General features: G+C 38.7%; 1 protein-coding gene across 1 annotated transcript in view; it reads right to left on the bottom strand.

Annotated features, from left to right (window-relative positions):
* Positions 1–25393, bottom strand: part of GRM3 (glutamate metabotropic receptor 3) — a gene marked incomplete at both ends in the record, with an annotated part of 104678 nt that overhangs the window by 21782 nt on the left and 57503 nt on the right. Inside the window, one exon of the mRNA XM_082846351.1 lies at positions 2811–3877. Coding sequence (XP_082702477.1) covers positions 2811–3877 — 1067 coding nt within the window. The remainder of the gene's footprint in view (positions 1–2810; positions 3878–25393) is intronic.

The raw sequence follows: 25393 nt of genomic DNA, 5'->3' as shown, positions 1-25393 counted from the left end.
TTCATTTCTATTTTGCCTCAAGAATATTCCCTATATACTCTAACTACCTTACTTGCACTTTCCTACCAAGGTACAGGATGAAATCCCACCTCTTTAAGGAGATTCCTGGAAAGACCAAGCTCTTACTGATCCAACTCGTTTTTGAAACTAATAGGCATTTAAGAGTTTCTATCAGCAATTTAATTATAAACTATTCTGTGTTAATCTTGAATTCGTTCATGCTTGTTATTGTCTTCCCAACTGAGATGTAAGCTTTTTGAAGACTAGAATAGTGCTTTATATTGTTTTATAACTCCCAGTGGGTGGCAAAGTACTGAGTCATAAACCTTGTTGACCGATGGCCAAATTCCTAATGCTGGTACTTAGATTATTATTGGGTACTTTTCTAATGCTGCTGATTCTCTCCGAGCCACATGGTTTCCCTCCAGGAAATTTTAAATTGCGGTCTAAAACAAGGGTCCTGGGTTCAAATACCTATAGGGCTATGCAGATTCATACGTGAGGGTAGCCAGGTGTAAGAATTCAGGGGCTGGTGGGAGCTGTGGGCAACAGGAGTGAGAGTGCTCTGTCTAGAGGCATGTGCACTACTCAGCCAGCTAATTGTGGGTCCACATGTTTTAGTTTGTTAAGAGAAGCCAAGAATCTAGATAGTTATGTACAATTTCTCAATTTTCTTACTTTGGCAAACATTTCAAAGAATTTCAAAACAGTGCCGGCCAAACTAGAGATATCTGTGGGACAAGAAGAGCGTGTGATTCATTAGGGCAGCGATTTTCAATCCTGGCTGCAAATGAGAGTCACTTGGGGAGCTTTGAAAAATCCTGATGTCTAAGCCACAGATCAGGCCAATTAAATCAGAATATCTGGGGCTGTGCCCCAGGTATCAATATTTTTTTTTCAAAGCTACCCAGTTGATGCAATGTGTGATTGAATATGAAAACCTCTGTGTTGGAGGCTCGGGTCTACTGTCTCATTTCTTTTGTAAATTTAGGATTGGGATTATTTGCAAGGATAAGTGAGACCTCAGATGATCTCTGTAGGATTCATTGCCTTAATTAGCATAGCCCTTAAAACTCTCAACTGTACAACCTCTGCCCCATTTTCCTTGTAACTTCTGCCATGTGGTAAAACTTCTGGTATCTTCAGCTAATTTCTTTTAATCATGATATTGCTATCATGTTAAAGGAAGAAGTCATTTTTTTTATGTTTTAGGAATAAATGCTAGTTCATTCAATAAAATTAAATTTTATTCTCGGTAGTATTTTTGTTTTATTTTTTCATTAGCTTTTTTGAGAATGAATAGTTTCAAATCATATGTGAGGATAGAACAAATAGCATTGTAACTGTTTTGCATTTCCAATACCCCAAGTCCTGTCTACTAAGGATGGCTTCCTAAGAACTGAAAAAAAAATCCTTACAGAGCTATAGGAGGAGGATGTGTATAGAAAGACAAAAGATAGAATTGGGGGCATTAAAATGCATTAACTGTTGTTCTCCATTTAATCCCCACACTAGAAAGGTACGCACTCCGTGTGCATATAATCTGACCTTTGATTTTGTTGATTTAGTTCTGATGTCTTCTCTTTTGACAGATTTTCAAAAATTTTTATAGGTAGTCTTATAGAAAGCCTGACCGTTATCCCAACATTGATTGTATATTCTTTATTTTTCTTGCTGCTCCTTTAATGTGGTCCATAGGTTTGAGTCACAACGTTGTGGATAATTTACTAGACTAGACACATCAAGCTTCGCCAGTCTCTTGATCTCTTGCTTTAAGTAGCTTTGTCTTATTTTGAGCTGCAATATTCAAGAGCTTGGTAACGTAGGAATTGCTGATAAACAGAAACATTTGAGGACTATTCCAACCTACAGAGGCACTTTACTTTGTGAAATCATGTTGTAACAAGGAAACCATAAGGCCTCTGGAAAACTTAATGACAAATTAAGAAATATAGAGAATAAAAACCAATTGCCTTAAGAGGGAAATATTCTTATACTCACTCATTGGGCGATACGAAAATGAGAAGTATAAATGTGAGAGCAACGGATTGATGGTTTCAACAATTTGAGAAATTTTGATGGAATCATGAACTGTTTCTTTCAGGAGAGATGGTCATTATATTGAAGCCCAGAAATCTGAACTAAATATTACTGGAGACTATATGAGTAATGACTTAAATTAGGTTACCTGGATATAGACAGTAAAAGTTTTAACCGATTCAGGGATTACATACATATACCACATCTACAGGAAGTAAAGTTGTAGAAAAAGTACAACAAATATTGTATTTTAACTTGTTTTAGAGAAATAATGATGCTTATTTGAAGCTTGAGTGAAAAGTTTTTAGATCTTTCAACTGATCCTGGCTTAATGTTGCAACTCTGCTTTAATTTACAGATCGATCTGTGGTAGCCAGGTCCTCTCGTGTCTAATTTAAAGTCTTATTATCTTGTCATTCACTTTCTAAATTAAATTAAAAGTTTTAAGGGGCGTGTGCGTGCATGTGTATGTGTGTGTGTGTATTATACTTTTCTCCCACTAGATTGTAAATTGCTTGAATGACCATGCCATTTACATTTATGTTCCTCTCTGTGCCCAGCACAGTGCTTTCCACATAGCAAGCACTAATTAAATGTTTTAAAACATATTGAATTAATTTCCATATACAATATGGTGGTTCATCATGGCATTTATAATTTAGCTACCTAATTGCTGAGATGAAATAAAAGGAGTCTCTTTTAAATTATACATAACAAAACAGTGGCAGGATACAAGAAGAAGGAAAAGGAGAAACCATTCCAAGACTTACTCTGTAGTCACTTGAAGTCACATAAAATATAGGGAGGAAGGCCAACCAGATGATGCATGTGGTGTACATGGTAAAACCAATGAACTTGGCTTCGTTGAAATTCTCTGGGCACTTCCGCGTTTTGAAGGCATACACAGTGCATAAGATGACCAGGACCACATCGTAGGTAAGTGAGATCAGCATGCTGGAATCTTTGACATTGCATTTTAAGATGACTGTTTCCCGCTTCTCTGGAAGGGTGTACCGCCTGGTGCCTGGAACCTCCAGGATGAGCCACACAGACACTACCACAATTTGCACCAGTATCAGACCCAGGCAGATGAAAACCTGAGAACTTGGGCTGATGAATTTTGGCCTCTGAGCGCCATTCTTTACCCCATCGAAGACACGGGCAATGCAGTTTGTCTTGGTCAGCAGGGCTGAGTAACAGACAGCGAAGGAGGTCCCCAGCCCTAGTCGGCGCAATGCACAGATGACTGGTGACGGCTTGGAAATGAAGAAGAATGTCATGCAATAGGACAGGCCAACCCCAAACAACAAGATGTAGCAGAGCTCCCGGCCTGATGCTTTGACTAACGGTGTGTTGTTGTGCTTGATAAAGACAGTCACAACCACGCATGTACACATAAAACCCAGGCAGGCAATGGTGACTGGACCAATGGCCCAGGCATCTTGCCACCTGATGTAGTCCTCAGGAAGGTCAAAGCAGCCAGATAGGTCTGCAGTGGGCCACTGCCCAAGGCCGCAATCCATACAGGTAAACTCGTCAGCCAGGTATTCGTAGGGCTCGCAGGGGATGCAGATCCAGCAGCAGACATCCCCTGGTTGCATATTCTTCATTTCATTGGGTGCACAGGGGTCGCTGCACTGGGACGTGGGGATTGAGTTCCGGGACCAGTGGATAGAGTCGACATCTACTGATAAGGTTTCTGCCCAATGACCAACCTTCAAGTAGGAATACTTGCCGCCCATGTACTGGAAGTTGAACACGTTGTAACGTCCCATTCCGTCTCCAAAAGTGTCAAACTTGACAATGCTATCTGCACCTTTATTTGGGTTGAATGGAGCTGTGACATGTAAAGTAAAAGAAAAGAAAAAAAAGAACACTGTTTAGGTGTCTTAAGTGTGATCGGTCAATGACTTTATACCATACACTTAGCAAAACTGAAATAACAGGGAACAGGGATTCCAAGGCTGAGATAATTTATCAATTACCATTGAATTTACATATTAAAAACTACTGGAGTCTTCAAGCATTCATAAATTCATTCACTTAACATTCCTGAGTGCCTCCTGTGTGCCAAGTGCCAGTGATAATCATGAGTACAATACGGTGTCTGCCTTCAAAGGAGCTGATTATTTAACAGGGAAACCGGTGAACGTGTAGTCATATTTTATGTGGTGTATAAATATTCATTTCGTGAAAGATTCCACCAAAGGAGTTGGACAAAACTTCGAATCTCATCTCTATTACGTATTTATATATTTATGTATAGAAATTAAATATTTTCATGAAGCTATATAATTGAAAAGAGGAATTTTTCTCCTTCAAATCAAGAAAAAAATTTTCATTATAAATGGATGGTATGTTTCTTTTAAACAGTTTAGATAATTCAGGAGGAAAGAAAAAAAGAACACGCATCCGTAATCCTTCAACTGTAGTATTTTCATGTTTTGGTGGCTGTTCATTCTGACTACATATTTGCATGTGTCTGTGTATAGCATACTCCTATCCACATATATACAACCTGAATATTCTGAAGGCGCCTACAGTAGAAGCTAGGTAATTGCTTTATAGTTCCTAACTGTACAGGATCGGTAGCCCTCAACCCTGTCCCTTTCTTATAGCCAGTGCCTAAGAGCAGCGCCTCTCTAAGCATCTCTGGTTCCTCTCTCCTCTCTTCCAGCTGCTGCTCATCGCGTCTCTCTTGCCAACATGAGCTGCCATTCTGTTCACCATTTTTATGCCACCTTCTCTGGTCTACTCTGTGCCTCCTATTTCACACTGCCGACCTTTACTCTTTCCTTAAATGTAGGAGAATGAAGCTGGTGTCTCTGGTGCACAGACAATCTTTATTAGTCAGGGTAGGCTTGCCTGTGTTGGTAAATAGACCCCAAATTGTTTAAGAGCTCAAACACAATGGAAGTTTATTTCTCCCTTGTGCAGTAGGCTAAGGTCTTGGTGGGCGGGTATCTCTCCTCCACACAGGGATTCAGGAACCCACGTTCCTTCCATCTTGAAGCTGTACCAATTCCCAGGGCCTCCTTCTCATGGGCGTCCATGCAGTGGATGGAGAAAAAGAGTATGAATTAGGTACACCTGCTTCCTTAAAGGATAAACCTGGAAGTGGCACGTGCTTTTATTCCCATTTATTGACTAGAAATTAGTTACAGGGTCACACCCAACTTCGAGAGCAGCTGGGAAATGTGGCTTAGCTGACGTGCCCAACTACAGCTATGGATGAGAAAGGGGAATTTGCAGGACACTGCAGTCTCTTACTCTGCAGGTCTTTGCTGTCTTTACTACCTCCTCCCTGAGCTCCGTCCTGTCTTCTCTGGGGCTCATGTTTTTCCAGCCAGTGGGAAACAGCTTACTCTTCTTGGGTCTAGTTATTTTATGGAGGAAAGGGTCCCTCAATGAGTTGCTTGGGTCCTTGGTAAAAGAAAACCTCACATTTCACCTAATAGCTCTTGCCTACATAGGATGCTTAGATGCCCCTAGAGTGTCAGGCTTGGTGTTTCCAGTAAAGTGTTGTACCATATATAAAGTCTGTTAGCAAATGTAATTCAATATGCCACATTTATTCCTCACTTATTATGATTTGTTTTCCTTTAGTGATCTTGTTATCTCACATTTGACTTTCCTAAACTTCACCTAGCTTTCTGCCACATTCTTCAAACCCATCGCCTACGTCTGTGTGTGTCTGTACTGCAGTTGGGGATTGGCTTCAAGTTCATATAGCGAGACACACTGTAGTCATAGATGAGTGCATGATTTTGGCTTTAGATGGACTATGTGTGATTGTCATCTCTGCCTTTTAACAGTTGTATGTCCTTAGGAAAGTTAACCTTTCTAACTCTGTTTCCTAATCAACAAATTATAATATAAATAACAAATTATAAATAAATGTAAAAATGCTAAATAAATTGATCATTTTCTACTGGTTTATAACATTTGCCAGATACTAAATTGTGGGATAATTCATTTCTCTCTGTTATTTGTTGTTTCTCTTGATCTCTTTCCACAGCAGTATGATCTTTTTTGCAACTACTACAGCTTTAGACTATGTTTTAATATGGTAGAACAAATGAACATAGGAGTTGAAACATTATTGCTATATTTTCAGGAGTAGGAATCAATATCACAATTCTTAGATCACAGAAAACTAAATTTATTTTGTCCATGCTTAGAAAAATTTCATTAAAAATTTTAGAGACTCCTTTCACATGTTACAAATAAATAAAATGTTGAATATTTTAACATAGTTTACATCAAGTATAAGAACCTTAGATGTGTTATTAATTTTTTTTATTCTCAACTACACAATCTCCACCAGTGTTCAGTGGATGTTATTAGGTCATTCTGGAAAAGATTTGTAAAATAAATGTTTTATAGCTTTAAATATTTCACTATTTTCATAGCTATTCTTGAATATAAAGTTTCTTAAAAATAATGTATTTGAAAGGTGACAAAACTGGTTGTTTTGCGTAATCTGAGCCGGAGAGGGTTATTGATGAGATTGTTGGTATGTGAGCTAATAATATAAACACTAAAGATGTAAAACATTCCTTTTATAAATCTTTTACGGGAATCATCTGATATCATTAATTGAATATTGGAACAGACTGGTGGCCTAGTTGAGAATAACAAAACTAATAACACATCTAGGGTCTTAACACTTGATATAAAATGTTTTAAAATAGTCAACATTTTACTTATTTGTAACATGGAAAAGGAATACCTGAATTTTTTTTTTTTTTTTTTTTTGCGGTACGCGGGCCTCTCACTGTTGTGGCCTCTCCCGTTGCGGAGCACAGGTTCCGGACGCGCAGGCTCAGGGGCCATGGCTCACGGGCCCAGCCGCTCCGCGGCATGTGGGATCTTCCCGGACCGGGGCACGAACCCGTGTCCCCTGCATCGGCAGGCGGACTCTCAACCACTGCGCCACCAGGGAAGCCCAGAATACCTGAAATTTTTAATGCCTCTTTTCTAAGCATAGAATAAACAAACTTAGCTTGATGTAACATAAGAATTCTGATATTGATTCCTACTCATGAAAATCTGGTAATAATATTTCAATTCCCATTTTTTTCTTAATCGTTTGAATATACAGAGCATTGATAGGTTTTTTAAAGAGCCTAAATGAGGACTTTAGCTCTGGCTTTTACAAAATATAGGCACTTTTTTTTAATTGGAGTACAATTGCTTTACAATGTTGTGTTAGTTTCTGCTGTACAAAGAAGTGAATCAGCTATATGTATACATATATCCCCTCCTCTTGGACCTCCCTCCCCCCACCTCCTTCCCACCCATCTACGTCATCACAGAGCACAGAGCTGAGCTCCCTGTGCTATATAGCAGGTTCCCGTTAACTATCTATTGTACACATGGCAGTGTATATATGTCAATCCTAATCTCCCAATTCATCCCACTCTCCCCTTCCCCTCCTGTGTCCACTCTTCCGTTCTCTACGTCCGCGTCTCTGTTCCTGCCCTGCAAATAGGTTCATCTGTGCCATTTTTCTAGATTCCACATATATGCATCAATATACGTTTGTTTTTCTCTTTCTGACTTCACTCTGTATAACAGACTCTAGGTCCATCCACATCTCTACAAATGACCCAATACCCTGAGAAAACCATATTTCAAAAAGACACATGTACCCCAATGTTCACTGCAGCACTATTCACAGTAGCCAGGACGTGGAAGCAACCTAATGCCCATTGACAGATGAATGGATAAAGAAGATGTGGTACATATACACAATGAATATTATTCAGCCATAGAAAGGAATGAAATTGGGTCATTTATAGCCACTATTTTTCATTAGGCTATTTTATTTTTTAATTTTTTTGAATTTTATTTATTTTTCATACAGCAGGTTCTTACTAGTTATCCATTTTATACATATTAGTGTATACATGTCAATCCCAGTCGCCCAATTCATCACACCACCACCCCACATCCACCACCAATTTTACCCCTTGGTGTCCATACGTTTGTTCTCTACATCTCTGTCTCAATTTCTGCCCTGCAGACCGGGTCATCTGTACCATTTTTCTATGTTCCACATATATGCGTTAATGTAGGATATTTGTTTTTCTCTTTCTGACTTACTTCATTCTGTATGACAGTCTCTAGATCCATCCACGTCTCTACAAATGACCCAATTTTGTTCCTTTTTATGGCTAATATTCCATTGTATATATGTACCACATCTTCTTTATCTGTTCATCTGTCGATGGGCATTTAGGTTGTTTCCATGACCTGGCTATTGTAAATAGTGCAGCAGTGAACATTGGGGTGCATGTATCTTTTTGAATTATGGTTTTCTCTGGGTATGTGTCCAGTAGTGGGATTGCTAGATCATATGGTAATTCTATTTTTAGTTTTTTAAGGAACCTCCATACTGTTCTCCATAGTGGCTGTATCAATTTACATTCCCACCAACAGTGCAAGAGGGTTCCCTTTTCTCCACACCCTCATCAGCATTTGTTTGTAGATTTTCTGATGATGCCCATTCTGACTGGTGTGAGGTGGTACCTCATTGTAGTTTTGATCTGCATTTCTCTAATCATTAGTGATGCTGAGCAGCTTTTCATGTGCTTCTTGGCTATGTGTGGTTCTTGTTTGGAGAAATGTCTATCTAGGTCTTCTGCCCATTTTTGGATTGGGTTGTTTGTTTTTTTAATATTGAGCAGCATGAGCTGTTTATATATTTTGGAGATGATAATCCTTTGTCCGTTGATTCATTTGCAAATATTTTCTCCCATTCTGAGGGTTGTCTTTTCCTCTTGTTTATGGTGTCCTTTGCTGTACAAAAGCTTTTAACTTTCATTAGGTCCCATTTGTTTATTTTTGTTTTTATTTCCATTACTCTAGGAGGTGGATCAAAAAAGAATTTGCTGTGATTTATGTCAAAGGGTGTTCTTCCTATGTTTTCCTCTAAGAGTTTTATAGTGTCTGGTCTTACATTTAGGTCTCTAATCTATTTTGAGTTTATTTTTGTGTATGGTGTTAGGGAGTGTTCTAATTTCATTCTTTTACAGGTAGCTGTCCAGTTTTCCCAGCACCACTTATTGAAGAGACTGTCTTTTCTCCATTGTATAGCCTTGCCTCCTTTGTCATAGATTAGTTGACCATAGGTGCATGGATTTATCTCTGGGCTTTCTATCCTGTTCCATTGGTCTATATTTCTGTTTTTGTGCCAGTACCATATTGTCTTGACTACTGTAGCTTTGTGGTATAGTCTGAAGTCAGGGAGTCTGATTCCTCCAGCTCCGTTTTTATTTCTCAAGATTGCTTTGGCTCTCCGGGATCTTTTTTGTCTCCATGCAAATTTTAAGATTTTTTTGTTCTAGTTCTGTAAAAAATGCCATTGGTAATTTGATAGGGATTGCATTGAATCTGTAGATTGCTTTGGGTAGTATAGACATTTTCACAATATTGATTCTTCCATCCAAGAACATGGTATATCTCTCCATCTGTTGGTATCATCTTTAATTTCTTTCATCAGTGTCTTATAGTTTTCTGCATACAGGTCTTTTGTCTCCCTAGGTAGGTTTTTTCCTAGGTATTTTATTCTTTTTGTTGCAGTGGTAAATGGGAGTGTTTCCTTAATTTCTCTTTCAGAGTTTTCATCATTAGAGTATAGGAATGCAAGAGATTTCTGTGCATTAATTTTGTATCCTGCAACTTTACCAAATTCATAGATTAGCTCTAGTAGTTTTCTGGTGGCATTTTTAGGATTCTCTCTATATAGTATCGTGTCATCTGCAGTGAGTGACACTTTTACTTCTTCTTTTCCAATTTGTATTCCTTTTATTTCTTTTTCACCTCTGATTGCCGTAGCTAGGACTTCCAAAACTATGTTGAATAATAGTGGCGAGAGTGGACATCCTTGTCTTGTTCCTGATCTTAGAGGAAATGCTTTCAGTTTTACACTATTGAGAATGATGTTTGCTGTGGGTTTGTCATATATGGCCTTTATTATGTTGAGGTAGTTTCCCTCTGTGCCCACTTTCTGGAGAGTTTTTATCATAAGTGGGTGTGGAATTTTGTCAAAAGCTTTTTCTGCATCTATTGAGATGATCATATGGTTTTTCTTCTTCAATTTGTTAATATGGTGTATCACATTGATTGATTTGTGTGTATTGAAGAATCCTTGCATCCCTGGGATAAATCCCACTTGATCATGGTGTATGATCCTTATAACGTGTTGTTGGATCCTGTTTGCTAGTATTTTGTTGAGGATTTTGGCATCTGTATTCATCAGTGATATTGGTCTGTAATTTTCTTTTATTGTAGTATCTTTGTCTGGTTTGGGTATCAGGGTGATGGTTGCCTCATAGAATGAGTTTGGGAGTGTTCCTTCCTCTGCAATTTTTTGGAAGAGTTTGGAAAGGACGGGTGTTAGCTGTTCTCTTAATGTTTGATAGAGTTCACCTGTGAAGCCATCTGGTCCTGGACTTTTGTTTGTTGGAAGATTTTTTTTTTGTTTTTTTAAATTTTTTTTTTTCTTTTCTTTTTTTGCGGTACGCGGGCCTCCCACCGCTGTGGCCTCTCCCGCTGCAGAGCGCAGGCTCAGCGGCCATGGCCCACGGGCCCAGCCGCCCCGCGGCACGTGGGATCCTCCCGGACCGGGGCACGAACCCGCGTCCCCTGCACTGGCAGGCAGACTCCCAACCACTGCGCCACCAGGGAAGCCCTGTTGGAAGATTTTTAATCACAGTTTCAATTTCATTACTTGTGATTGGTCTGTTCATATTTTCTATTTCTTCCTGGTTCAGTTTAAGAAGGTATACCTTTTTAGGAATTTGTCCATTTCTTCCAGGTTGTCCATTTTATTGGCATAGAGTTGCTTGTAGTAGTCTCTTAGGATGCTTTGTATTTCTGCGGTGTCTGTTGTAATTTCTCCTTTTTCATTTCTAATTTTATTGATTTGAGTCCTCTTCCTCTTTTTCTTGATGAGTCTGGCTAATGGTTTATCAATTTTGTTTATCTTCTCAAAGAACCTGCTTTTAGTTTTATTGATCTTTGCTATTATTTTCTTTGTTTCTATTTCATTTATTTCTGCTCAGATCTTTATGATTTCTCTCCTTCTGCTAACTTTGGGTTTTGTTTGTTCTTCTTTCTCTCGTTCCTTTAGGTGTAAGGTTAGATTGTTAATTTGAGATTTTTCTTGTTTCTTGAGGTCAGCTTGTATTGCTCTAAACCTCTCTCTTAGAACTGCTTTTGCTGCATCCCATAGGTTTTGGATCATCGTGTTTTCATTGTCATTTGTCTCTAGGTATTTTCTGATTTCCTCTTTGATTTCTTCAGTGATCTCTTGGTTGTTTAGTAACATATTGTTTAGCCTCCATGTGTTTGTGTTTTTTACGGTTTTTTCCCTGTAATTGATTTCTAATCTCGTAGCGTTGTGGTCAGAAAAGATGCATGAAATGATTTCAATTTTCTTAAATTTACTGAGGCTGGATTTGTGACCCAAGGTGTGATCTATCCTGGAGAATGTTCCGTGTGCACTTGAGAAGAAAGTGTAATCTGCAGTTTTTGGATGGAATGTTCTATAAATATCAATTAAATCTATCTGGTTTATTGTGTCATTTATAGCTTGAGTTTCCTTATTAATTTTCTGTTTGGATGATCTGTCCATTGGTGTAAGTGAGGTGTTAAAGTCCCCCACTATTATTGTGCTACTGTCAATTTCCTCTTTTATAGCTGTTAGCAGTTGCCTTATGTATTGAGGTGTTCCTTTGTTGGGTGCATATATATTTATAATTGTTATATCTTCTTCTCAGATTGATCCCTTGATCATTATGTAGTGTCCTTCCTTGTCTCTTGTAGCATTCTTTATTTTAAAGTCTATTTGATCTAATATGAGTATTGCTACTCCAGCTTTCTTTTGATTTCCATTTGCATGGAATATCTTTTTCCATCCCCTCACTTTCAGTCTGTATGTGTCCCTGGGTCTGAAGTGGGTCTCTTGTAGACAGCATGTATATGGGTCTTGTTTTTGTATCCATTCAGCGAACCTGTGTCTTTTTGTTGGAGCATTTAATCCATTCACGTTTAAGGTAATTATCAATATGTATGTTTCTGTTACCATTTTCTTAATTGTTTTGGGTTTGTTTTTGTAGGTCCTTTTCTCCTCTTGTGTTTCCCACTTAGAGAAGTTCCTTTGGCATTTGTTGTAGAGCTGGTTTGGTGGTGCTGCATTCTCTTAGCTTTTGCTTCTCTGTAAAGCTTTTGATTTCTCCATCGAATCTGAATGAGATCCTTGCTGGGTAGAGTAATCTTAGTTGTACGTTCTTCCTTTTCATCACTTTAAACATGCCATGCCACTCCCTTCTGGCTTGTAGAGTTTCTGCTGAGAAATCAGCCATTACCCTTATGGGAGTTCCCTCATATGTTATTTGTCAGTTTTCCTTTGCTGCTTTCAATAATTTTTCATTGTCTTTAATTTATGCCCATTTGATTACTATGTGTCTCAGCGTGTTTCTCCTTGGGTTTATCTTGTATGGGATTCTTTGCACTTCCTGGACTTGGGTGGCTATTTCTTTCCCCATGTTAGGGAAGTTTTCGACTATAATCCCTTCAGATATTTTCTCGGGTCCTTTCTCTCTCTCTCCTCCTTCTGGGACCCCTATAATGTGAATGTTGCTGTGTTTAATGTTGTCCCAGAGATCTCTTAAGGTGTCTTCATTTGTTTTCATTCTTTTTTCTTTATTCTGTTCCATGGCAGTGAATTCCACCATTCTGTCTTCCAGGTCACTTGTCCATTCTTCTGCCTCAGTTATTCTGCTACTGATTCCTTCTAGTGTAGTTTTCATTTCAGTTATTGTATTGTTCATCTGTTTATTTGTTCTTTAATTCTTTTAGGTCTTTGTTAATCATTCCTTGCATCTTCTCGGTCTTTGCCTCCATTCTTTTTCCGAGTTCCTGGATCACCTTCACTATCATTATTTTTGAATTCTTTTTCTGGAAGGTTGCCTATCTCCACTTCATTTAGTTGTTTTTCTGGGGGTTTATCTTGTTCCTTCAACTGATACATAGCCCTCTGCCTTCTCATCTTGTCTATCTTTCTGTGAATGTGGTTTTGTTCCACAGGCTGCAGGATTGTAGTTCTTCTTGCTTCTGCTGTCTGCCGTCTGGTGGATGAGGCTATCTAAGAGGCTTGTGCAAGTTTCCTGATGGGAGGGACTGGTGGTGGGTAGAGCTGGCTGTTGCTCTGTAGGCTATTTTAAATCAGTGGGTGCAGAATATAGGTAGACTTTCATCAGTTTTTTTTCCTTCCTACCTTTTTTTTTGTTGTTGTTAGTGGCAATTTTATTTTATTTTTAGGTTTTAATTTTTTGTTTTTATACAATTTTTACATGTTACTTTACAGTTACAGTTATTACAAATATTGGCTATATTCCTTGTGTTGTACAACACATCCTTAAGTCTGTCTTATACCTAATAGTATGTACCTCCCACACCCCTCCCCTATTTTGCCCCTCCCCCCCGCTGGTAACCACTAGTTTTTTTCTCTCTGTGAGTCTGCTTCTTTTATATTATATTCACTAGTTTGCTGTATTTTTTTTAATATTTCACATATAAGTGATAACATATAGTATTTGTCTTTCTCTGTCTGACTTATTTCATTTAGTGTAATGCCCTCCAAGTGCATCCATGTTGCTGCAAATGGCAAAATTTCATTTTTTTTATGTCTGAGTTGTATTCCATTGTGTATATGTATATATACCACAGCTTCTTTATCCATTCCTCTGTTGATGGACACTTAGGTTGTTTATGTCTTGGCTATTGTAAATAATGCTGCTATGAACATTGGGGTTCAAATTAGTGTTTTAGGTTTTGTTGGATATATACCCAGGAATGGGATTGCTAGGTCAACTACTTTCTGACCTTTTTATTTTGAAAATTTTCAAAGCTACAGTAATGATGAAAGAAAAGTATTATGGACATGATTGCATCACCTAGAATTGCAATCACCTTGATTGCAATCACCTAGAATTAACGAATTGTGAACGTTTTGTCGCATTATACTATTCTTGCACATATGTACCAGGAACATGTAAATGAATGTTGGTAGTACTGTATATAAGTGAAAAAAAAAAACTGGAATCAACACCAGTTTCCAACAGCAATCACAAATTATTTTGTGGATTATTAACAATATTATATTGTTGTGAAATTAAAGTGACAACAGGTAAATGTATTTTAAAAGCTATAATGTGTGAAAAGACAATGTAACTCCACTTTCATAAAGTTCTAAGATAAAGAACACTAAGTTGTAAGATAAACACATCTAAACGTATCATTTGGGAGTACATACAGAAGTGACAAATGAATGGTAATGAATAAAGTAAATGAATGATAATGACAAAATTCAGGATAGTGCCTATGGGATGGAGTGGTGGTATGCAAAGGATGGGATAGGGAAGAGCACAAAGTGGATGCCAATTTATTATAATCTGTTTCTTGTTTGGATGGGGTGTTTTTCATGGATGAGTATTTTATTGTTGTGCTTCATAAATTGCACTGAGTTAAGTATATTATTTGTATGGTTTAATATTTCATAATAAGAGTATATAAAAATTAAAATTTGAAGATATACTATTCCAAACACAAATAAAATATATTAATTAATCTTGTCATTCTAGGGGACTAATGCTGCAAGATTTATTTCTCCTGACTCTCCCATGTGGGGACTGGGAATGTAGTAATGATCAATTGCTTCTGTTGGTACAATGAATTCCTAAGAGATTTGCTAAGATATATTGGAAAAACTAGTTTATATATACAAATTATAATCAGAAAGAAAACATTCCACTTAAATGGCATCAAAAATAATAAAAAAAAAACCTCAGGACAAATTTAACAAAATAAGTGAAAGACCTTTGTGAACACTAATTCTGGAATCAGTGAAAAGACATACCACGTTCTTGGATAGTATTTGATTCTCTCTTAGTTGATTTTAATAACAATAATGATGATAGTAATAATATATAAATAATAAATTTCAATAAAAATTCCAACTTTTTATAAAAACAAAAAAAGTTGACCTCAAAGTTCATATGGAAAAATAATTCATTAAGAATAGCCAGGAAAAAGAAGAGCAGTGAGGGAGCATTAGCACTACCAGATATTAATACATATTATAATGCCTCGATCATTAAAACAGTGTCGTCCTGACTCATGAATGCATGGAAAAGAACCAGTGGAGTTGTATGAGATATCCATAAATAGACCCAGTTTACCTGAAGACAAGGAATACTATACAGCTCTGAAGAGAAATGAGGAAGTGTTCTATGTTGCACATATTTTGAAGCTATAAAAAAAATCTAAAAGTCACACGATTATCTGTAAAACAAAGTATAATACAGTTAATTTAACATTTAATATGCTATCTTTTATGTAAATGGAGAAAACAGAAGAATCTATTCTTTTTTCTCTTCTATGCGTAAAGGAACTCTGGAAGGATGCCCAGGGATAGCAGTTATCAATGGCAAGAGATGCGAAGCGAGCAGATGCATGGCAAAGATGGGAGGGAAATTTTTACCAAATTCTTTTATATATTTTTTGTGTTTTGAAGCATATGATTTTATTACCTATTCAAAATATAATAATAAAAAGGAAAACATACATTTACAGTCAAGGATCACCAATATTTGAGTAAACTTCTAACCTGAAAGAGAAAGACTGAAACCATCAGAAAAGGAAACTTGGATAGAATAGAGGCAGTGAAGGGAGCAAAAGACAAAAGCTTTAAAACAATAATGAGCTCAGAGAAATAAGAAAAGATGCTGCGTGTATGAGATAGGTACAGTCTATCCTTAAAAAGGAACATTCAGAGAACAAGAATGAACTTTTGGAAATGAAAGCAGAAATAGAAATTCAGTATAAGAATTGAAAGTTAAATTTGAGAGAACTCTTAAATTTTGACCAAAATGCTAAGAAGGAAAGTAGAAAATAAAACAAAAAATTGAGAACATTCTGTGGAATTTCAACAGTCAATCAACAGACCTTTGAGAAAGACAGAAAGAGAAAATGGAGGACATTATCAAAAGAGTCAAAGTAAATAATTGAATGAACTTGGCCTGGGAAAGGGTGACAAGAGACTATTGCTCTTTCTTATAAGCTTGTCAAAGTCACGTAAAATAATTATGTACTTTTGATAAAAATAAATTATAAAGTTGAAAAAAGTACAAAGAATAATTGAGCTAGGTCAGCTTGCAAAGTAAATAAAGTAGGAAAATGATACTGCTGCAAATATTATCACAAGTGCTTGACAAGTGGGTGGTGAACAAGCAAATAGTCCTTTGGTGGAGTTTTGTTTTTTAATATAAATTTTCCCCTTACTAAATTTGTCTCGTTAAATATCTAACAAAATGTGGTCTAGTGTCTAAATCGTTTAAATCAAGAAAGCATATTAAAGTATTTCAAATGAACACATTACAAATTTTGAATAAAAATCCATTGTCAGCAGAAGTGTCCTGATCTGTAGTTTGGAATAAAGGGCTGCTATGTCTATACTTAGAAGGAAAAAGAATGAAAGGAGAACCTAGAAGAAAAAGGTAAACCATGTTGGTCAAATATTTCACAATGGAGAATAGTCATTCTGTACCGGAATGTTGATGCAAACACAACCGGCCTGGGAGGCAGGTAGGAAAACCAAGCGCTGTCTCAGGTGCTGCTGGGGTGACTTGAAGTGACAGAGCAGCGTGAAAGTGTTGATCCTGTCGCCTTCCTGATGCGCTTAGCATTGCCTCTGAGTCAGATGGCTTATCTGGGAAATAGTTCAAGGCCAGTGAACCGGAAGCATCGTTCTCTGGAGCTGAGCTGTACAGGAAGCTCTGGAGTTTCCTATTTCTCCAGTTGAATCTCCCCAAGGGAGCAAGCATCACTCAACATGGAAAAGTGAATCACTTCACCTTCGTTGTTGTTGTAACAGCACGAAAAAACCCAAACTAAAGGGGTGCGGGGAAGAACTGGAAAGATGGCGGAGGTTTTTTGTTTTTGTTTTTTTTTCCACAACGACTTAGAACCCTTCTCCAAAATCTGCTTCACTGCCCCTAATGCCTCAAAATCAGGTCCTCATTTTACAGAAGGAACCTGATCTGGCCTTGAGTCAGGAGAATGACTTCTCAGTTTAGCTCATCAACCAATTAGTTCTGACCCCAGTTTCAAATGGATTTATTTGAGAAGTTTTGTACCAAGGTGACCAGCCCTCCTAGGGCTCATTTCATAGAGACAAGGCAAGTCTATGCCTTACAAATATCATAGGTCAATAGCAGGAGAAAATTAAATCAGTTATCTTTTCCTCTCAGACAGAAGTCCAATTAAGGTAGGACAATAATGTGGCTCTTAATAGGCTCTCAGTAATGGGAATATAACTGCCGCTGCTTGGGTTCACATCCATAAATACTAATGAAGATTGCAAAAGCTACCAGCAGCAATATGGCTCCAATTTTACAACCAGGCCATCAGTGAAATTTCCGTGAACTATTTTGATGGATTGGAATAAATACATAGATGAGAAGACAGAAAATGGCTTTTCCTTTGAAAGACCTTGTTAGGGGTCAAGGGGTGAAGAAATCAAAATCCTTTGGCTAGAGCCAACAGAATCTTTTACAAACATCATGCGGCAGGAAGACAGGAAAGAATAAAAATGAACCCTCAGCTATCTGTAATTAATTTACCTACCGATTAGGAACACAATTGCTGAAGCGTTTCCATGGTTATTTATCAACTGAGAGTAGCTTCTGGGGCAGAGCACCATCTAGATGTTGAGGTGCTGTCTCACACATGAAAAATGCTCCATAAGTACCTAAGGTGCTAGCGAGAGTGAGTGTTCTAGGAAAGCTATCGAAAGAACAAGCATGTTTTAGGGTGTTAAGTCTTTGGTAAAGACCTCTCTTCAGTTCTCCTGAAACGTTAGCACAGATAACACTTCTGATGCTTCATTATGTATTTTACTGGTTTCCCTACCTAGAATCTACGTAGTGTGGCTGAAATGTTCAGCACTCAAGGCAGCTCAGAAAGGAACAATCTACTCTTAGACTAAGAATGAAGAGTGTGGAGGCAAGGCACAGAGAAGATAGCAGTGAGTAGAAATGAGTGAGATTCCCATCTCCCTCAACCCCAGTTCAGGGAGCAGGCTTAGGGCCTGTCTTTGCTTATTTTTTTCATTTTAGCTGGAAGGTTCACGATGGCCCCTGAATCTTTGGTTAGGGACCCTCTTTAATGTGAGCTAATGTAACTATCACATCTTTTTCTACCCTTTCTTTCCCAAGTCCTGATCTCCATTACATCATCTACTGCTTTTCTCACGTTGCCCTATGATGAGATATTTAAAAACTTTTAATGGAGATACATATACAGAAAAGGGTAGAAATAAGAGAATTATCACAAAGTGAAAACTCCTATGTAACATTACGGATGTTAGGAAAGGGAACATTACCAGTCCCCTTGTTCCTGTTCTACCCTTCCTTCTTCCCAAAGATAACCACCATCTTACCTTTTAGGACCATGAACAAGAGTCACCTGATATTAAACTTTAGATTAATGTAGTAATCATAGAGTATGGATTATGTTATTTCTAATATCTTTTGCTCTAAATTGAGTTGGGTGAGATTCATTCAAGTAGTGTGGAGGTGTATTTGGTTTACTTTTATCGCTGTGTAGCATTTTAGTATATAGATGTGCCACAATTTATTTAGCCATGCTTCTGTTGATGGACGCGTATTTTCTTTTTTACGTCTTTAGCTTATATGAGTAAGGCTGCATCTTTAGCTGGGTTATCCCAGAAGTAAACCTTAAGACTAGATTTGGGTTCAAATAGTTGATTCAGGAGTTTATAGGGAAACGGAGAAATAAGATATAGACAGGAATGAATCCAATAGAGTATGTGGATGAGCGCCAGTGGGCGTTATTCTCCCTGTGGTCCTTTGGGAGACAGCGTAGAATGGGGGTTGGGACAGAATACCACAGGCACTCACTAGCTTGGATGGAGCAGCTCTTGTTTGTCATTGGTTGATGGCTGCTCCGGGGATTGTAACTTCAGGCCTTTCAGCTGCTCTAGGTAAGGCACAGCACGGCCCTGTGGCCAGAGGAAGCTCCCTGGCAGAGAGTCACAGCTTAGGAAGCCCTTGACATGTATGAGAACAGAGTGCTAAGGGGATTTGGGAGAGGCACAGAGAGCATCTCCTACATGCTGTGACCGTTCCAATCCATGTGTGCATTTCTGGTGTGTGTGTGTGTGTGTGTGTGTGTGTGTAGGTGTACAAGTGTACAAATATATGTACATGTATGCAGGAGTGAAACTGCTCTGTATGTGAGCCCCAGTTGCTTTACTCCCTGAATGGTGCTGCTTTTGAACTTTAGCAGTTCTGGTGGAAATGTAGTGATATCTCACACATTGTGCCATTAGGCTACCAGTTCCTCCTCTGTGCTGATAGAGTGTCCTGAACATTTAACTTTAAGGAAATTGAGTACCTCTTGGGAAAGTGTCTACTGTGTGTCCATCTCTCGAGGCTAAGGACAGTGTCTCATTCATCTTTGTACTCTCATGATCTAAGGCAATGCTGGGCACGGAGTAGGCATTCACTGATTGTTTCCTAAACTCATGATTGGACCTATTAGACTGAATAGCATCATTTGGGGAACTTCAGACACATGCCGGTGACTGAGCCATACCAGAGCCCGATTCAACATCAACCTTAGGAAATGGGCTTGCACTTATGTTTTGATGGTTTACTGTATTATTTTGCAGCCAAGGTTAAAACCTGTGCTTCTCAGCCAGGGGTGATTTTGCACGCCTAAAAAATATATGGCAATGTCTGGAGACATTTTGGTTGTTATGGCTCAGGGCGGGGGCTACTGCTGGCATCTAGTGGGTAGAGGCCTGGGGCGCTGCTAACCAGTCCACGGGCACAGAACACAAACAGTTATCCGGCCCCAGATGTCAACAGTGCCAAGAGTGAGAAACCCTGGTCTAGGGTAATACCTGTTTGGAGTTTTAGAAATATTTTCATAATCTCAAACCTCTTTAAAAATTGAAAACACCCATGCCAGAGAAATTCTTTATTGGTGTTTTAATGTTGAGGTTATGACTGTCTAGTCTTTTTTTTTTTTCTTCCTACAGTCATTACCAGCTTACAAAGTCCTTTCAGCCTTCTTTGAGGTCCTCTCCTTTTCATGTTCATCAACAGCTTTATTGACCCCCATCCTCATCTTCCTCTCACCTCTACCACAGACCCCATTTCATAAAGATCTCCGTGATTTTCCTTTCATCCCTTTTGAAAAACCAGTCAACCTGGCTGGGTGTCTCCTTGCCGTCAATCACCTTGTAGGAAAGCAGCACTCTCTTGTGTGTCGCAGGGGTAGGTGTCGTAGACCCTTTTAGAGCGGACTCACAGCAAGGAGAGCTGTTGGTGGGGAAAGCGGGAAGGGGGGTCCCTACAGGAATTTTCTCCCCCTTTAATGTCATGTCTCTGGCGCAAACCTAAGCACCCGAGAACCCTGTGACTTTGCAACACTTACCAAAGGTTTTCAATTTTGTGAAAAGAAATTCTGAATTCTGAGGACAAATTTAATCTGTCCTCGTGCTTTTAAAGGTGACTACGTCACGTAGTAGAACATAGATTAAAAATATGCTTCCCCCAAAACAAAGTTGGATGCAAGTATAGGACCATGACTTTGTAAAAAAAAGAAGGCACCCATTTCCCATTGTCCTGCCCTTAAATCACTTCGCCTGCTGGACTCTAGTTCTAAATCCTGCAGGAGAGTGAAACGTGATATGGACGGAAGGTGAAAACGGCTGAGAAAAATCCCTTCCAGAGAGGTGACAGTAAGTCAGCAGTCAAAAATGAGTCAAAAAACTCATTTGAAAAATAGTTGCAGAGCTAATATTCTGAAGAACATGATCGCGGTCGCAAGAATAATACTTGATAAAACGAGCTTTCCATTTTTAAGCAAACAGTACACTACTTCATATAAAAAGCTGAACAGCAGAAATTTTATTCAGCTTTCGAGGATGAACTTCCAAAGATAAGCACAGCAGCTTAGCATGCAGGAGCTGCAAGTTCTATGGGGGCAGCAAATTAATTTCTAGTCTCTTGCCTTATGCATGTCTGGACATGTATTTGACTCTTTGTGTGGTATCCTGCAAAGAGAATACAGGGAAAATCAATGACTTCTCCTCCCAGCATGCGGGTCTATTGTTACGTTGTCATGTTTTTCCTCAGCCACCGTAGGGTAGTTGGGTCTTCGTCTTCACTGAGAGGGCTGCGTCATTGAACTCCCATATTTTAAGTGACCTTGTGAGGGCATCAAGCACTTTCACACACTGTTAAAAATCCCAAACCCACATCTCCCTGAAAGGGTTTCTGTTCTGCTGGAAATAATTAAGGTGACAAAATTGAAAGTAATTGCTTTACGTTTTCACCCCAATTTGTGCCGTGATTTCTATTTTGAATTATTCTAAAAATAAGGCTGCAAAGGGTATCATAAATCTGGTTATTTTGTTCCTTTTTAGAAAATATTCCTAGAAATTAATCAACCTCAAAAATCATTTTAATTCAGATGTCTTCCACTCTTCCTCCAATTGTGTTAAAAGTAATAAAGTAGATTAAAGTAACTTGCTAATAGAACTCTAACATATCCCTTATATTATAATTATATAATATATTGATGTGTAATTATCAATGATATAATTAGACAATATAGACATATAGTATCAATAGCATTTACTATATAACATATTAATATATACTTATATATAATGTATAATTATTATGCTTAAGTGATATGTTAGGATTCTATCACCAAGTTAATTTTATCTATTACAAAATCATATATATATATATATATATATATATAAAATTTTCTTGCATAAATTCCCACATTTCCCAGATGGTATTTTTACTGAAAAACCAGGGGTTGGAGCATTGTTACCATCCAGGACTTTACCCAAAGTCATCCTTGAAATCGATGGAGAACATGATAGTATTTGCATATCAGTATCCAGGCAGGTGTGTAATTATGAAGGAGACACAAGTGTCCTTGGGGCTCTTCCATTTCCTTTTTTTCTTCCTCTTTTTTTTCTGAGCATGCCTACTTTTTCCCAGTACCCCAGCTTCCCATGTAGCCCTAGGCAAAACCAATTCCCATCAAAGTATTGTACTAGATTCTGTTTAGGTTACCCCTTTCAGGGCTATTCATATTGAAAGAGATCATAGTCAGAGGACAATGAAAGGCCATCATGGATACATTATTGATGATGGAATTGGATATCTCAGTGGATAAAGAATTTTGTGCAGAAGCTTTGTCCGTCTTTCCTAAAATAATATCCTTTGGGGAAAAAGGAATGCTTTTGTTCCCAGATCATGTTTTACCCTCAGCCCTAAGAAAGGGGAATTTCTGCTCCTTAGTTTACAACCTTTTCCATCTTATCTTTCTCCTCCACAAGAGAGAATCTGCGGATGCGATTGGCAAAGTCCGACATTCATGGATTGTCTTTCCCTAATTGGCAGAATCGCAGTAATGAAGAGAGACAGGAAGGTACTCTTCTCCCTCCCATGGCCAAATGATGGAGGGACCAACCTCTCATGGCCGGCCTGGGCCATCTTCATGCCCATGTTTGCACTTCTGGTCTCCAGGCTATGCGGACACGGTGGCCTTTCCTAGCAGCTCTGACCCTTCTCCAAACTCTCTGTTCCCCCTGTATGGGGCGGGGGGGGGGGGGGGGGCGGAGGAAGTCCTGATAGTTACTCCTCATGCAAATGGATGTTTGGATAAGTAGGCTTGGAATCTGCTCTAAAGATCCAGCTATTTAGAGAGGGGTTGTGGGAAACCAAAGCCTGTTTTCTGCTTCTGGCCTCTGCCTAGTATTCTAGCTATAATATCAGAGCAGTCTTGTAGGGAGAGGGGTGTGGGAAGGAGATCAAGCACTTGCTCACTTATTAACAAAAATGGAAGTTTGTTTCCTCTTGATCCTTATGTTAGAACCCAGGAGAAGAAAAGGAGAAAGTAGGAGTTGGCACAGTTAATGACCCATTTTCCCTGTTAGTATTTAGCTTATGACATATCTTAAAGAAAGGGCAGAGAGCAGTAAAGAGAGGGGAATGAATCTGAATTATTGGAAAAATGGTTTAATGGCGGCGTTCAAATGTTAAATGTTTGTTTTCTTTCAAATGAAGTTACAGGGCACATGCACCTGTGCTAGGGGAAAAAAGACAGGGAAACATTATAGAGGAAGCTGAGACAATGGGAAGGGAGGTGATGAATACTGGTGGATCTATTTTTTCCCTGAAACTGGATAGTGACCACTGTTTTTACCTTAATTCTGGTTCTCATTACAATATGTACAAGATGAACAGCACCTCGTGTGGTATCTGGCGCACACAGGGAGCGCTACATGATAGAAAACCGTTATTGTTACTATGGACTATTGTAATCGCCTCCTACTTGATTTTCTATACTGGTCTCTCCCCTTTTTCCTGGTTCACACTCCTCTTACAAGGTCTTTAAGGCATCACAACCACCAGTAACCCATCACTCCATGGCATGAAGGCCTAAATGGCTTTCCTGTTGCATCCAGCAACATTGATGGAATTTTATTTTGTTCCTTTTGGGGTAAAAACGAATGTTCTAAGAAAAAAAAGTTCTGTGATCAAATAATAAGCCAGGTTAACACAGCTAAAGAGATTTCATTACTAGATGCAGGGGTCAGTTCTTAGAGCATCTAACTTGTGAATCTGTTTCAAGAATCATCCAGAGATTGATATGGTATATAGCCTTTCCCCAAGCTTTGGACTTCCAAACTCTATTTTATTTACTTTATTGAAGGATGCCTAACATCTTGTGTATTGGTGTATCTTGGAACTGTACCCTACAGAATAAAGTATCACAATGAATTGCACAGTCCTGCAGAATCCAGTCTGCCTCACCGTTTGTATCTTTCACTTTGTCCCTTCACAACCCGGAAGAAATCCTAACAGCCCTCTTCCTCTTTGCCATGATGCAGCCTGCATTTTTCCACCTGTGCAGCTTAACTCACCCGTCCCTGTGCTTCATATGCCCTTCAAGGCCAGCACACCCTTCAAGGCCAGCACAAATATTGCGTCAGCTGCCCTTTGCTTGATCGTAGCCGCAAGTGTAATTCCTCTCTGTGACGTATAATGTTCCTTTTCTTTGGAACTTATCATCTTTCTCTCACAAATAAAATTTTTTTCTGTCTCTCTCTTCCATTACTATCTTATCACTATGTTCTGAGCTCCTCAAGGGCAGAAACCAAACTTCAGTAACTTTCAAACAGGAATTGTAACCTGAGATGTATAGGCTAAGATCAGCCTGAGAAATACATTGTATTTGTCTTTCACTGTATTTTCAAAACACCTGAATTAGCATCCTTTATTAAAATATTGAGAGAAAAGTTTAGATTTTTTTCATCTCTTGAAACAGAGAAAGACCAGGCAACCCTGGGCCTTAATGAGAAAACAGCTATGGTTGGCGGGAGTTGCAGTTCAAATACATACTTGAAGTATTTGAACTTCCACCCCTCAAACAATGCCTAATACAGAATAGGTTCTTGAAAAACAGTTGTTTTAAGCCAGGTGTAATTACCTCAACACCTATCAAGGGAAAGGGAAAAAGTCCTATTAAGTTAGAAAGAAAATTTTAGATTTTCAAATTTGATTTTCTTTTCAAAGTGAGGAGAGAGGGAGTAAATGAAGGAACTATGTGGGTGGAGAATGCAAGTAAACAGGTGATGCTTGACCATATGCGAACTCTCTTCTGGGATTCCAGAGCCCATGGGTACACCTCTAGCAGAGAATGATTCACAGTCAATAAGCTGTTTATTGCTCTGGGGCCCCCGTCTATACTGAGAGCCCCACGTGAACTGGGGCTGTGTCATGCATCGTTTTTCCCTGGAGCCTGCCTGCCTACATTGGAATCTTGGTTTCATCACGTACTGGTTACTTCACTTACTCGTGTTTCAGTGACCCACGGGATTCCTGGGAGCATTACTGATGGTACTTAGGACAGTGTCTAGTGTATAGACAGGCTCCCTAACTCTAGGCTTGTTTATTAGAGTGTCTGCCCTCTGGTAGGTAGTCAACAAATGTTTGTTAAATGAACGAATGGATGAATGAATGAGTGAGTGAATCAGTGTCCGCCATGGTATAGCCACTGTATTGTCAGCCAGCTGGTTCTCTGAGCCTTGGTGGATGGCTTAGGTCTGTTCCAGTAATTATGATAGGAACCATAGCTAATCTAAGAACCATAGTTCTTTAGATTGCAGACTGCATTGACCTAAATTAGACTAAAACCACCTAAGTGTTTATAGCATAATCTGTTT

The sequence above is a fragment of the Leucopleurus acutus genome, assembly GCF_964270905.1.
Source record: "Leucopleurus acutus genome assembly, chromosome: 9".
Classification (NCBI taxonomy): Eukaryota; Metazoa; Chordata; class Mammalia; order Artiodactyla; family Delphinidae; genus Leucopleurus; species Leucopleurus acutus.
Note: the sequence above shows the minus strand (reverse complement) of the source record. Positions and strands in the feature narration are given on the sequence as shown.